The sequence below is a fragment of the Microcebus murinus genome, chromosome 1, assembly GCF_040939455.1.
Source record: "Microcebus murinus isolate Inina chromosome 1, M.murinus_Inina_mat1.0, whole genome shotgun sequence".
Lineage (NCBI taxonomy): Eukaryota > Metazoa > Chordata > Mammalia > Primates > Cheirogaleidae > Microcebus > Microcebus murinus.
Genome location: NC_134104.1, coordinates 67,073,214 through 67,087,520, shown reverse-complemented (window position 1 = coordinate 67,087,520; position 14,307 = coordinate 67,073,214). Strand labels below are relative to the sequence as shown.

Here is a 14,307-nt window from a genome sequence, read left to right as displayed (position 1 = left end):
TTACTCTCCTCTCCTCTGGTACTCCAGAAATGTTGGTAATCTGGATGTTTTTCCATATGTCTTTGATGATATGTTCATTCTTCTTCAATCTTTTTTCACCCTGTTCTTCAGAATGGATAATTTCTATTGATGTATCTTTAAGTTCAGTGATTTTCTTCTGCCACCTTGAATCTACTGTTGAGCCTTTCTGATACATGTTTTTTGAGACAGAGTATCACTCTGTTGCGGAGGGGGGATGGCTAGAGTGCCGTGATGTCAGCCTAGCTCACGGTAACCTCAAACTCCTGGGCTCAAGCAATCTTTCTGCCTCAGCCTCCCAAGTAGCTGGGACTGCAGGCGTGCACCACCATGCCTGGCTAATTTTTTCTATAGTTTTAGTTGGCCAATTAATTTCTTCTATTTTTAGTACAGACAAGGTCTCGCTCTTGCTCAGGCTGGTTTTGAACTCCTGACCTTGAGCGATCCTCCCACCTCAGCCTCCCAGAGTGCTAGGATTACAGGGGTGAGCCACAGGGCCCGGCCTGATACATGTTTTGTTACTGTACCATTTCAGATTCAGAATTTCCATTTGGTTCTTTTCTATAATTTTTCTGTATTGCAAATCTCTTATTGATTGATTGTTTTCATAATTAAAAAAATTTAAATGCATGTTCCTTGTAACATATTTAACATATCCATTTTATTTTGAACAAAAGTTTATCTGGAAAAATAAACATGCCTGAATATCTGGGAAAATTCTGAAATGGAAGGGTACTGAGATGTAAATAGATGTATCAGAAATTGAACTTTTAAAAATATGGAAACAATGTTGCAATGTTTCAGAAAAATGAATGTTTTGCTTTCTGAAGTTCAGAAATTATTATTGGCTTTGCTGTAGGTGGGAAAGACTATTCTCTTTGTCTTTGCACCATTGTAAACTGGTGTAAAATCAGGATTTTTCATATATCATCTGGTCTTCAAGCTTCCTGTGAAAAATGTATACAAACTAATTTTGATAGATAGGAACTAATATTTTTAAGGACTTTCAGGGTAGGAAATTACATAAAATCCATTATGGAAGTAAAACAAACATACAGTGTTTTTTCCTTGTGTAAGTAATGTTTTGTTTGTAGTTAGTCTGTTAACTATGCTCAGAAATACTACCAGGAAGGTTTCTTCTTGTGCACAGTCTATACTTGTTGTTGTCGTTTTGGATACATTACACATTCTTCTTCTGATCATTTCCATCTTTTTGTTAGCTTTTCTGTCATTGGTGACCTTGCAGGTTTCTGTATTCAGGTATTTAATCTGATTTCACAGTTGTAATCCTTTTTTTTTTTTTTTTTTGAGACAGAGTCTCGCTTTGTTGCCCGGGCTAGAGTGAGTGCCGTGGCGTCAGCCTAGCTCACAGCAACCTCAAACTCCTGGGCTCGAGTGATCCTTCTGCCTCAGCCTCCCGGGTAGCTGGGACTACAGGCATGCGCCACCATGCCCGGCTAATTTTTTATATATATATATATCAGTTGGCCAATTAATTTCTTTCTATTTATAGTAGAGACGGGGTCTCGCTCAGGCTGGTTTTGAACTCCTGACCTCGAGCAATCCGCCCGCCTCGGCCTCCCAAGAGCTAGGATTACAGGCGTGAGCCACAGCGCCCGGCCTGTAATCCTTTTTATTGCAAATACCTATGCATTCTATATGCTGCAGGTTCTGTTGTAAGGCCTGCCATTGTGTTTCTTCTTTCTTCACTTCATAGACTTTACGAGGCAGATATGAATGTGTTTTTAAATGGTTTCTTAAGTTTTGTTTTTTCTTTGCTCATCTTTTAGGTCTGTACCCTTTTGTGTTTCCTTCCTTATCCCATGTCTCTGGAGCTGAAGACTCCAGATCTAGGCAGAGTATTCTTTATAAAGCTAAGGTTATTTCTCATTCACTACCTTCCATATTGTATGTTCTCAATTTCAGACTTAAAAACAAGTCAGTGCATTGGTCATTCAGTCATAGCTTACTATATTTACAAAGAGCGATCACTTCAGTTTTCATACCAGTTTGCAAATATTATATTTGTATTTTTTCCCTTCATAAGTAATGTGTTTTGTTTGGTGTGTGTATGTTTTATTGTAGGAATTGGCTGGCGTAAGTGATTAAGGTGATACTGAAGGTTTCTGAAGCCTATGAAAGGTAGAAACTCAACCATGATTTCTTTTTCAACTCTACAGCATTCCCTTCCTTGAAGTCTTCATTTTTACCTTAGTCTCAGGTAATTTTAATACTTATTTTTTTCATAATCTTGAGTAAGTAAATTTTCAAAACCATTTTGCTTGGCTACTAGAATTTTATGCTTAGTTTATATAACAGTTTCTTTATGTTTTGGTATTTATATCTGGAAGGAACTTTTTTTTTTTTTTTTTTTTTGACACAGAGTCTCACTTTGTTGCCCAGGCTAGAGTGAGTGCCATGGTGTCAGCCTAGCTCACAGCAACCTCAAACTCTTGGGCTCAAGCAGTCCTACTGCCTCAGCCTCCCGAGTAGCTGGGACTACAGACATGCGCCACCATGCCCGGCTAATTTTTTCTATATATATTAGTTGGTCAATTAATTTCTTTCTATTTATAGTAGAGATGGGGTCTTGCTCTTGCTCAGGCTGTTTTCGAACTCCTGACCTTGAGCAATCTGCCAGCATTGGCCTCCCAGAGTGCTAGGATTACAGGTGTGAGCCACTGTGCCGGGCCAGAACTTTTTTTTACATTTATTCTTTTCTTGAGAAAGCAATTTTAAGAGAAAAGTGATGAATAATGATATCATTTTATATTCTAAGTTTAGTTTACCACAGAAAAATATTTGTAGCTTATCATATAATTTTTTTTTTTTTTTTTTTTTTTTTGAGACAGAGTCTCACTTTATTGCCCAGGCTAGAGTGAGTGCCGTGGTGTCAGCCTGGCTCACAGCAACCTCAAACTCCTTGGCTCAAGCAATCCTTCTGCCTCAGCCTCCCATGTAGCTGGGACTACAGGCATGCGCCACCATGCCCGGCTAATTTTTTCTATATATATTAGTTGGCCAATTAGTTTTCTTTCTATTTATAGTAGAGACGGGGTCTCACTCTTGCTCAGGCTGGTTTTGAACTCCTGACCATGAGCAATCCGCCTGCCTCGGCCTCCCAGAGTGCTAGGATTACAGGCGTGAGCCACCGCGCCCGGCCTTATCATATAATTTTAAGTGAAATTTAAGTGAGTAGTTAGTTGTTTTGTTGTTTAACTATTTTTCTCAACAGGCAGAAATTTTTCACCGCCATCCTTAACACATACCCCATTAAATCTTCCAGAATTTTCAGGGAAACTCTGTTTTCATACTTGAGAAAATTAGGCCTATTAATCAAATTTAATGGTGTGTACCATATAATTTTAAAATATGAAAAAACATATCAGTTACTATACATTTATACATATTGTATGTTTACCTGCATTACTATATGGAAGCAATCTTAGATCAACAATCATTTATATTTGATATGTTAGTATATATACTTGGCTACTGTGACAGAGGCTTACAGAGGTAGAAGTATATTTACATTTATTTGAAAAATACATGTAAACTATCTTGAGATTATATGGAGGCTCCAGAATCGTTATGACCCAGGGCTCCTTTGTCTTGCTCTGTTATCCTTAATATGTGGCTTATATATTTTGGTTCCCATTGTGAAAGCCATTTTCTTTTCCTTTAGAGGAGGTTGTGTATATTACTTTCACAAATATCTTACTGGCTATAATTTTGTCACATGGCCATAACAGCTGCAACGGTGGCTGGAATATGAGTCTTACCTAGGCAGCTATGTGTGTCATTTAATTATTATTATTGAGTAAGGAGAGAACAGATTCTGGGGAATCAGCCAGCTGTCTGTCACATTAGGTTTTTTTTTTTTTTTTTTGAGACAGAGTCTCACTTTGTTGTCCAGGCTAGAGTGAGTGCCATGGCGTCAGCCTAGCTCACAGCAACCTCAAACTCCTGGGCTTGAGTGATCCTTCTGCCTCAGCCTCCCGAGTAGCTGGGACTACAGGCATGTGCCACCATGCCCGGCTAATTTTTTATATATATATCAGTTGGCCAATTAATTTCTTTCTATTTATAGTAGAGACGGGGTCTCGCTCTTGCTCAGGCTGGTTTTGAACTCCTGACCTTGAGCAATCCGCCCGCCTCGGCCTCCCAAGAGCTAGGATTACAGGCGTGAGCCACAGCGCCCGGCCTCACATTAGGGTTTGAGTCAGATTTACTTTCCATTTAGAAAAATAAAGTGATATTGATTTAAATAGTTAATACTTTTTCTGTTGTAGAATGAGTCTTGGTTACTATATAGTACATATTAAAAATAGCCATTAAGACTGGGTGTGGTGGCTCATGCCTGCAATCTCAGCACTTTGGGAGGCCAAGGTGGGAGGATGGCTTGAGGCCAGGAGTTTGAGACTAGCCTGAGAAATATAGTGAGACCCCCATCTTTACAAAAAATAGAAAAATTAGTTGGATGTGGTGGTGTGCTCTGGTAGTCCCAGATACTCAGGAGGCTGAGGTGGGAAGATCCCTTGAGCCTAGGAGTTTGAGATTGCAGTGAGCTATGACAACTCTATTGCATGCTAGCCCAGGCAACAGAACAAGACCCTGTTTCCAAAATCAAAATCATTAGGTATTTGACTTTATTCATAGTATACAGGAAAGTTTATTTTAAGAATTTTTTTTAATATTTCTTTAATTATATAAGACTATAGAAAATTCATAGTTTCGTAGAATCAGTATTTTGAATATTAATGTTTGAATTGTTGATATTGGCATACAATGTAATGGATGCAATAACTAGATCCGGCAGAATATAAGATCTGTTTTGCTTGGACCTTTTTTATTTTTTTCCCTTTTTCCTTTCCCTCTTCCTTTTAAAGGTAAACTATAGCTGCTTCTTAATAGTTTGAATTGCCATAAATTTGATGTTTGAATATTTCTAAATACCACTATTTTCTTGATGCCACATTGTTTTGGAAGACTTTGGTGATGCAAAATATGCTTAGATTCTGCTTTATTTAAGGGGTCTTCACTGTTATGTAGAAATGCCTGTTAGCTTTGGCTTAAATATTTATAAATTATCTTTCTATGGTTAAAAAATGTTCATAGCTTTTTTAGTTGTCATATTGTATAAAATGATCATAGCCTGTAAATTCTCTGATTAATAATTGTGTTAGCAGCTGTAGATATTAAATATATGTTAAAATATCTTTTGCTACATTGTTCAGACAGACCATTTTGTCCAGTTGCCATTATTGCAAATGATGCTCCTATTAGGATGTTTTGAAATAGTAGCACTTTAAAAATCAACATGGCTTACGAAATATGCTTATTAGATGGAAAATGGTAGTTATTAAAAACAAAATCTATTTCTTGTCTAGGGACGTTCTACATTCAGATACCTCTTCAGATATACCTCTATATGAGAGGTGAAGCAGTTTCTGCTTAGATCAAAACTATACTTTTGAGGGATGATAGAGAATAGAACATTTCTTAGGAATAATCAATGGAAAATTTGTTAAAGATTCTCATATTGATCATGGGTTTCCTCATATTATCTAATGTATCATACAATACAGATTTTGAGGTTGGTTGGTAATTTGTATTTCTAATGCTGATATTTTTAAAGTATAATTTCTCACTGACTCATACATGAGTTAGAAATGTGAATATACAAATTAATGTAACTGGCATCTTCCAAATAACAATTGTTTAGGTATTTTTTTCCTTCCAGGGCAGAGGGGTGATATTGTTGAATTTGTGAGAATATTTTAAGTTGGAAATTACTCTTGATAGAAAAAACAGTGACATTTAGGTTCCTCAGCTTGCTTGCTGTAATCTGCTTTGACTCATTTGGTTGAAGTTCCACATTGTTCATAAAAGCTTATGGAACATAATATTACTGCCAAACTCAATAAATAAAACAGAAAATCAGAATCTAATAAGAAATATTAATTTTTTTCCACAGTTGTATGCAGATTAATTAAAGTTGATAAGTGGCACATGGATATTCATGTATATTCTGAAGGGCAGCTAGGAGTCTTCAGGAATTTTGGAGAACTATGGCATAGGTCTTCAAATCTGTTTTCACTTTAAAACTTACAGCCCTCCTTTTTTGATCAAATACATCATCAGCACTGACTTTTCTTACATTAGGTCTTAACAAAGGAAGATATTAATAGTTTAAAAAGATATATGTAAACCCATGAAAAAAAGAATAGTTGTGGTATGACTAATAGATGGAAGTTGGAAAATAGAAAATAGAAAGTTTCCAATTGTCCTGAAGGAAAAGGGAGTCTGTGTCAGAAAGTTTCTCTCTCCTGATGTGTCTGTTGATCAAAAAAAAAAAAAGAAAGTTTCTCCCATGGGATGGATAGTCCGTTAAAGAGAGTTTGGTTGCTTTACAGAGCCCTAAGCAATGGTGATACAGGGACCTTAGAGTAGGTGGTGAGAAGAGAGTAAGTTCAACTGACTTTTTTATGTATTCAGGGCTTTTTCAAGTTGGAAAGTAGTATGATATGCTAAAAAGTGCCTTGAGTCAGGTAAGCCTGGTTTGAAATCCCAGTTTACTTCCTAGCTATGTAACCTTAGGTAAGCCCTAGGTTCTTTGTATGTTAAATGGGGATATACTGTTACTTGTCTTAATGATTATTGTAAGTATTAAGTAAGGTAACATATGTAAAGGTGCCCAGCACAGTGTCTTACATGTAGTAGATCTTCAACACACATAAGTTGTCTTTCCTTTCTAGGTTATCATAATCTTTGAATTTTATGATGCAGACATAAATATTAATTTGGAAAGATATTTTTCTCATTAGTTGTATAAAACTCCTGTAAAAACCTCAGCAAGCATTTAAAGTGATTTGTACATTTGATTAAAATTGAATAATAATGCCCAACTTGTCCATATGTTATGCTTCTGTTAACTTTGTCCTCTGAAAACAAATTCAAACAGTCCTCCACGTTTTGGAAATAGTTGTTGAAAATGTTTGTATTAAAAGCCCATGTGCTTAATTCCTTATTAAAAGCCCTGACTCAAAGCTTATTTACTCTATTTCAACTTACAAATCTCTAAAGCTTAGTTTCTAATTATGTGCATGTAGTTGGTTGGAAACCTTAAATTAGAAGGTGACAAGAAGAGTAGTTAGCTGTTTGTTCTGGGTTATAAGAGAAAAGTGATGGCTGATAATTTATGTTTTCGTTAAGTGCAGCCTTGCCACTAGGCTTAAATGACTAGAGGTTACCTAAGCTACAGTTAGGATTACGTCTACACACTGAACCAAATGTTTGTCAGTAGGAAAGGAAAGGATGGTGGGGATTAAATGGATTAAGAATCTATGTTGTAGCCACCTAAATACCCCTGTATCTGTACCTTTAAGCTTCTCTTGCAGAAGAATGATGATGAGGGAAGAATAAATCTTGGAAGCAGGGAAAGAATACAGAGTTTGACATGCTAAAGAGAGATATAGGAGAAATTGGCCCAAGCTGGTCCCCTTCCTCTCTCTCTCCCACTGTGTTCTAGGTTTCAGCATTCTCTGCTCTGGGTAACTTGAAGCACGGAATAAGGGTTGCCATCCTATCTTTAGCTGAATTAGCTCTAGGACACCATTGTTTATCCTATCTTGGTTCTTAACAGCTCTGCCATTTTGTACTCTGTTGAGTCAGCTGCCCAAGATTCCTCCACTTAAAGGGTCTTCACAAGGAGCCCAGAGTGGGCTCTACCTATTTTCTTTTCCTCCAGTTGGACAGAGGTTCCTGGGAACACAAATTAATTGTTTAGTTTTTTTTCCCCTTCCAGAGCAGTCTTTCATGTGAGTGATATGATTAAAGGAAGCATCATTCTTTCCTCCTCTTTCCTGTATGATATCCCTCACCCCTGAGTTTCTATTAATTGTACTTATATTTGGGTCAGAAAGCAGTTGGCTTTTTGATGGGTTAGCAGGAAGAGACATTTACTCACATATTAGTGTGGATTGATTACATGAGTTTTCTTTCTTTACACTTGGCTAATCCTTCCTGAACATATTAGAGAAGGGATATAGCATGTGTTGACTTTTGAGCATGGGGCTCTTTGTTGTATTTGGATTTTTGAATGTGTCGTGAAACACGTGAGAGCTTTGACTGAGAGTTGTAAGGGGGGAAGATGAAAACGATCATGTGGCATAGAAGAGAGGTGCAAGGATAATTTAAAAATGTATTTTCCCTACTTTATCTTTTTCTTTTTTTGATGTAGTTTTGTCCTTTTCCCTTTTTCCATAAGCCTGGTGAAATTTCCTTTTTTGTTTCATTTCCTGTCCATATTACTCTGCTCAGAGACAAGTTGAGGTATGCCACATAGCTATGGCTCATTTTATTCGTCTTTAAAACACATTTTAATAAGCCTTTAATGTTGGAGTTGTAAAGGATAGAAAAAAAATTTAAAAATAAAAGTAAAGATAAAAAAATAAAAATCAATAATTAAAAAAACACATTTAAAAATAACACTAAGTCAGCCTTTTAAAATAAATAACAAAAACAAGATTTAGATTCAATCCTGTTATCCATACCCTGTTACCCTGTTGTAACATTAAAACAACAAAAAAAGAAAAATATACAAGTACAGAGTTAGAAAAAGGAATAGAATAAAAAGTTAAAATCAGTCTTCTTGCTATAGATCCTTTCTTATTTCACTTTCTAAATTCCACCAAGTTTCTTTATAGGAAAAAAAATTCTCTTCAGAATAACTGTTGTTTGGAGCTATTTATCCTTTTAAGGAATTATATGGGCCAGGCTTGGTGGTAATCCTAGCACTCTGGGAGGCCGAGGCAGGAGGATCCCTTAAGCCCAGGAGTTTGAGTTTGCAGTGAGCTATGATGACGCCACTGAACTCCAGCCTGAGTGATAGAGTGAGACTCTGTCTTTAAAAAAATGTCGAAAGGATCTTAACTATCTACATGGTTCTCTTCTTGATTTTTTTCACTTGATATTTCTTGGAGAACCAGCATAGCTAGCCCTGTTCCTTTTAATGGCTGCATATATTCCACTGGGTGGTTGACTCATAATTAATGTAACAAGTCTCCTAGCTGTGGATGCTTAAACTGTTTCCAGTCTTTGTCTTTTCCCATTGAAGGGTTGCACCACATATCCTTGTACATACATATACCTTTGGTGGTGAACTTCTGTGAATAAACCCATAGGATTGTGTACCATGTCTCCATAGCAGTGAAGTTGCCAGGTCAAGAATACATGCAGTTTTCATTGTGATAGATATTTCTAGGGCTTTGCAAGTATTAAAACCTTGTTCATTGATGTTGGAATCTGTGTTGATATGTTAGTATTTTCTGGTATTTCAGGGAAATTTCAGGGTATTTGAGAAATATAGTTTCTGGGCTAGCCAATTTAACCTCAAATATATAGCTTAATTATTTGTGGCCACGGGAATAAGTAACTATGTAAAATGGAAGAAAAAAAATTTTTTTCCTGTGCATATGGTATATTTTCAGGAAAATTTTTGAAGAGGTCAAGTTTGTCTTCCACTTGAAGTATTTCCACTTTCTTTTTAATTTACTGCTTTTATATTGAGGTGTACTGTCTTCTTGTTTTAAATCCCTCACTCTGGTACTTTATACGTTTTTCCCCCGAATATTTTATGTCTCCAAGGTACTACTATTATACCTTGGGCTAGAGTGCAGTGGCATCATCATAGCTCACTGCAACCTCAAACTCCTGGGCTGATGAGGAATTTCTTCTGCCTCAGCCTCCCAAAGTGCTAAAATTACAGGTGTGAGCCACCACACCTGACCTGTTTTTTGTTAATATATATAATGTACTGGCACAACCCTACAGGAGTATAGTCTTAAGTAGTATGCACATATTAGGCTATGCTAAAAAATTTTAAATTAATGGGATGCATGATGAAAAACACTGGAGTTGGGGACCACTGCTATAGGGTAATGTAGACCTTGGATTAAAGCAACAAGTCAGCTTCAACTTTGGCTGCTTTTTAAAAATAACAAACAAAACAGGATCTGCCCTGGGTTATTTTTTCTAAGTTGGTCTTTCTTTTAGTAACCTCTTCTTTTACATATCCTATATTCTGTAAAAGCTCCCAGTTTTTTAAAAATAATATTGTATGTGGCAATAGCAGCTTCAGCAGCAACAAAGAATCATAATACAAGGATGGCTTTGTGTATATATGTCACTATTAAGTGAGGGGTTTTCCACATTCCTTAAGAAAACTGTAAATAGTTTAAAAGTGAGTAATAATTGATTTGTAGGGATTTCCATAGAAATGGCTAGAATAATTAAATGTTAACCTTAAAAGACTTAGACATCATTTAGTTGTAGGATAGTTCATTCTTTAAGAAAGGTGATAAATGGAATATTTGAACAGAGTAATTATTTGGTGATATATTTAAAATCCTTGACCTTTAGATTTAAAGTTTGCTGCTAATTAAAGATTTTCAACAGTAAAATCAGATACTTGCCTTAATAAATGAAAGAGTATTTTGATTTCAGTAGTGTATTGGAGTTTAACTTACCATTTGACTGCTGAAAGCTGTCATCAAGGCAGTAGTCATTACCTACATGATTAATTTGGGAAAGAGGTGACTAAATCAAAACCCACTTAATGCTTTTACTAATTGTAAGTCCGTTATAGTGGGTAGTGAATATATATTTATTTCACACAATCAGATAATAAAACTTTTTAAAAAACAACTTTCTGCCAACACTTTGACCTTCTTTGAGATGAAGTTTTTTGGATTTCATGATTATTGTTACATTACTTCCTATAGTAACCAAGTGGAAATACTGCCTAAAAAAATTTGCCTGTCTTTCCTGTAATAATGGAGAAAATAAGAAAATGTAATTATTTAATAGTGTCTAGTTCTTAATTTCTTATCACCATCTATTGTGTTTATTTAATCATGTCTGACTAAGACTATATTAGTAATGTGAACAATACTTTTAACCAATTTAAAAACATTTGTAAAAAGTAATAAAAATTTATTATAGGAAGTTTTTTTTTTTTTTTTTTTTTTTTTTTTTTGAGACAGAGTCTCGCTTTGTTGTCCAGGCTAGAGTGAGTGCCATGGCGTCAGCCTAGCTCACAGCAACCTCAAACTCCTGGGCTCGAGTGATCCTTCTGCCTCAGCCTCCCGAGTAGCTGGGACTACAGGCATGCGCCACTATGCCCGGCTAATTTTATATATATATATCAGTTGGCCAATTAATTTCTTTCTATTTATAGTAGAGACGGGGTCTCGCTCTTGCTCAGGCTGGTTTTGAACTCCTGACCTTGAGCAATCCGCCCGCCTCGGCCTCCCAAGAGCTAGGATTACAGGCGTGAGCCACAGCGCCCGGCCTATTATAGGAAGTTTTGAAATTAGAGAAAAATGAAGTTTTAAAATCCTGGTAATTTTACCACCAATGATCATGTTAATGTTGTTAGCATTTTAGATAAACCTGTATAAATTCATATACACATACACACATATATATATGCACATATTTCCCTTAGTATATTGGGATATTTTCCCAGATCTTCAAATATTTTTCAAGAAAACTTTTTAATGACTATTTGGATTTTTTTCACTTTTAACATACTTTAACTTTTTATTGAAGTATAACTGAAAAAAAAGTACACATCATAAGCATACATCTTGAAATTTCACAAAGTGAGCACACCTGTGCAACCAGCATCCTTTCAAGAAAAAAACATCACCAGGTCCCTAGAATTCCCCTTTCCTGCTTCCTATTAGTGACACTCCTCCACACCCAAAGAGAAGGCACTCTTTTGATATTATTTTTTAAATTTATTAAGGTATAATTTACATAAATAAAATTTACCCATTTTAAGTGTACAATTCAATGATTTTTAGTAAATTTACCTGGTTTGGCAGCGATCACCATAGTCCAGTTTAGAAAAAGTAACTTTGAACATATTTTAACAAGTTTTCCTTTTGTAGAACTGGAAAGCCTAGTGTCTTTCTGGTGTTTTTATTATATTCACTGCTGTAGTGATTTTCTGTGTATATCTTTGTATGTATTTCTAATGTCATCTGGATAATTCCTAAATGTAGAATTATTGGATCAAAGCACATGTGCATTTTTATGGGTTTTGATACATACTACCAAGTTGCCTTTGAAAATAGTTGATCTAATTTATGCTCCCATTATCAGTAGGTGGTGTCTTTTTTTAAAAAACTGCAACATTGGATGTATTTTTGAAAAGAGTTGTTACCAGTTTGGTGGATAAAATATGGTATTGCTGTTTTAATTAATGGTCATATCTTTGATTACTAGTGTGACTATATTTTGTATGTTTATAATGACTATTTATTTCTAAGTTTTCTTTAATGATTTTTTAATGATTTGCCTGATGATGTTCTCTGTCAACTCCTTCTTGAATTCATTTTTTTTTTTTTTTAGGACATTTTAATATATTAAAGGATATGGATCCTTTGGCTTCTGTCACAAATACTTTTCCCTAGTTTGCTTTATGTCAGTCTCATATTTCAATAATTAAATAGATTTAGGATTTTGTGTCTTAATATCAAATGAAAATTTGTGTTTTATTCTACTAGCTTTTGGAAACCTATCTTGGTAATTTTTAAATTGGAGGCAATTGTGAATTATATGAATAAAACTTTTCTATTTGAATCTTCAAATTCATAATTTGAAATTTTAAAAAAGTCATGTAGGCATATAAAACTAATTTATTATGTTTTGTTGCCAAACTTGGTCTTTCTAGGCAGTTATACTTAAGCATGAACATTGACGACAAACTGGAAGGATTGTTTCTTAAATGTGGCGGCATAGACGAAATGCAGTCTTCCAGGGCAATGGTTGTAATGGGTGGAGTGTCTGGCCAGTCTACTGTGTCTGGAGAGCTGCAGGAGTCAGTACTTCAAGATCGAGGTATGCCTCACCAGGAGATCCTTGCTGCAGATGAAGTGTTACAAGAAAGTGAAATGAGACAGCAGGATATGATATCACATGATGAACTCATGGTCCATGAGGAGACAGTGAAAAATGATGAAGAGCAGATGGAAACACATGAAAGACTTCCTCAAGGACTACAGTATGCACTTAATGTCCCTGTAAGTAATTCCTTTATAAGATATTACACTTATAGTTAGAAATATAATTAGTTTTGTTGTAAATAATACTGCAAATCATTCAAGAAGTTTCAGAAAATGTTTAAAGGCTAAATAGTGTTCTAGAACAGATATACTATAATATTGACAGAAATCATATTTGAAAGGCAAAATTAAGTTTTTGTATTATATTATTTTAGAAACTTGATTTTTTCCAGGGTAATGTTTCTATATCTAGCAGGATTACTTCTGTGTTTCTTTTTAAAGAGTAGAAAGTTTGAAGCTTAAACATAACTAGAAGAAGATCAGTGCTCAGGGGTTTTTCCTTCAAATTCTGTAACTCCTGGAAATTCCTGCCTTTATTTTTTTTTTCCTGATATACCCCTATTCTCTGTCCTCTTTGCATTCTCCACTTGCTTTTTTTATTTAGTTTTTTAAAGCATATCAGCCTTGTTCTCCTTCCTGTCTACCCTAGACATCCCTTAAGATATATTTTTTTTGTAGGCATCCATATCTTTCTTGCCACCTTCTACCTTTATTTTTACCCAAGGACCAATTTGTAACTCTTACCTCTTCTTTCTGTAATATTAAAGCTGTGTTCCTTTCAGTTCATTCAAAATGCTGTACTTTTTCTTTTGCTTTAGGATTTTCATATATCCTGCTTATAATATTCCCGTTAGCCATACCCCATCCCTGTTTTTTTGATAGATAGTGCTTTATCAGCAGCATCCTGCCACTTCTTTTGACTTCTTGTTGAGTCCCTGTGATAAGAACTTGTGATTATTTCTTCAGTGTCTGTCTCTGGATAGATTGTAGACTCTGAGGGCAGGAGTTTTGTCTTACTTTCCTTTATATCCCAGGTGTTGACACATGGTGTGAATGAATGGATAACTACTTATAGTTGTGTTCTAATATGTGTACTCACCAACTTTTGCCTAGCCTGTTGCAATACCGTTTTCTTCTTTAGCCTATTTATGTGATGGATTATATTAGTTGATTTTTGAATGTTAAACCAGCCTTGTATACTTGGAATAAATCCTGCTTGGTCATTGTGTGAATTCCTTTTATACATTGTTGGATTCAGTTTGGTAATATTTTGAGGATTTTTACTTTGGGTTCATGAGAGATAATTGGTCTGTAGTTTTCTTTCCTTATATTGTCTGTGTCTGGTTTTGGTATTAGGGTAATGCCAGTGTCATAG

General features: G+C 35.4%; 1 protein-coding gene across 3 annotated transcripts in view; it reads left to right on the top strand.

The window, feature by feature from the left end:
* ZNF148 (zinc finger protein 148) overlaps nucleotides 1–14,307 on the top strand; it is a 134,540-nt gene that overhangs the window by 43,677 nt on the left and 76,556 nt on the right. For all 3 annotated transcript variants that reach the window (XM_012780425.2, XM_012780426.3, XM_012780427.3), the window contains exons 3-4: nucleotides 2,104–2,239; nucleotides 12,761–13,109. In XM_012780425.2, coding sequence (XP_012635879.1) covers nucleotides 12,777–13,109 — 333 coding nt within the window. In that variant the 5' untranslated portion in view covers nucleotides 2,104–2,239; nucleotides 12,761–12,776. The remainder of the gene's footprint in view (nucleotides 1–2,103; nucleotides 2,240–12,760; nucleotides 13,110–14,307) is intronic.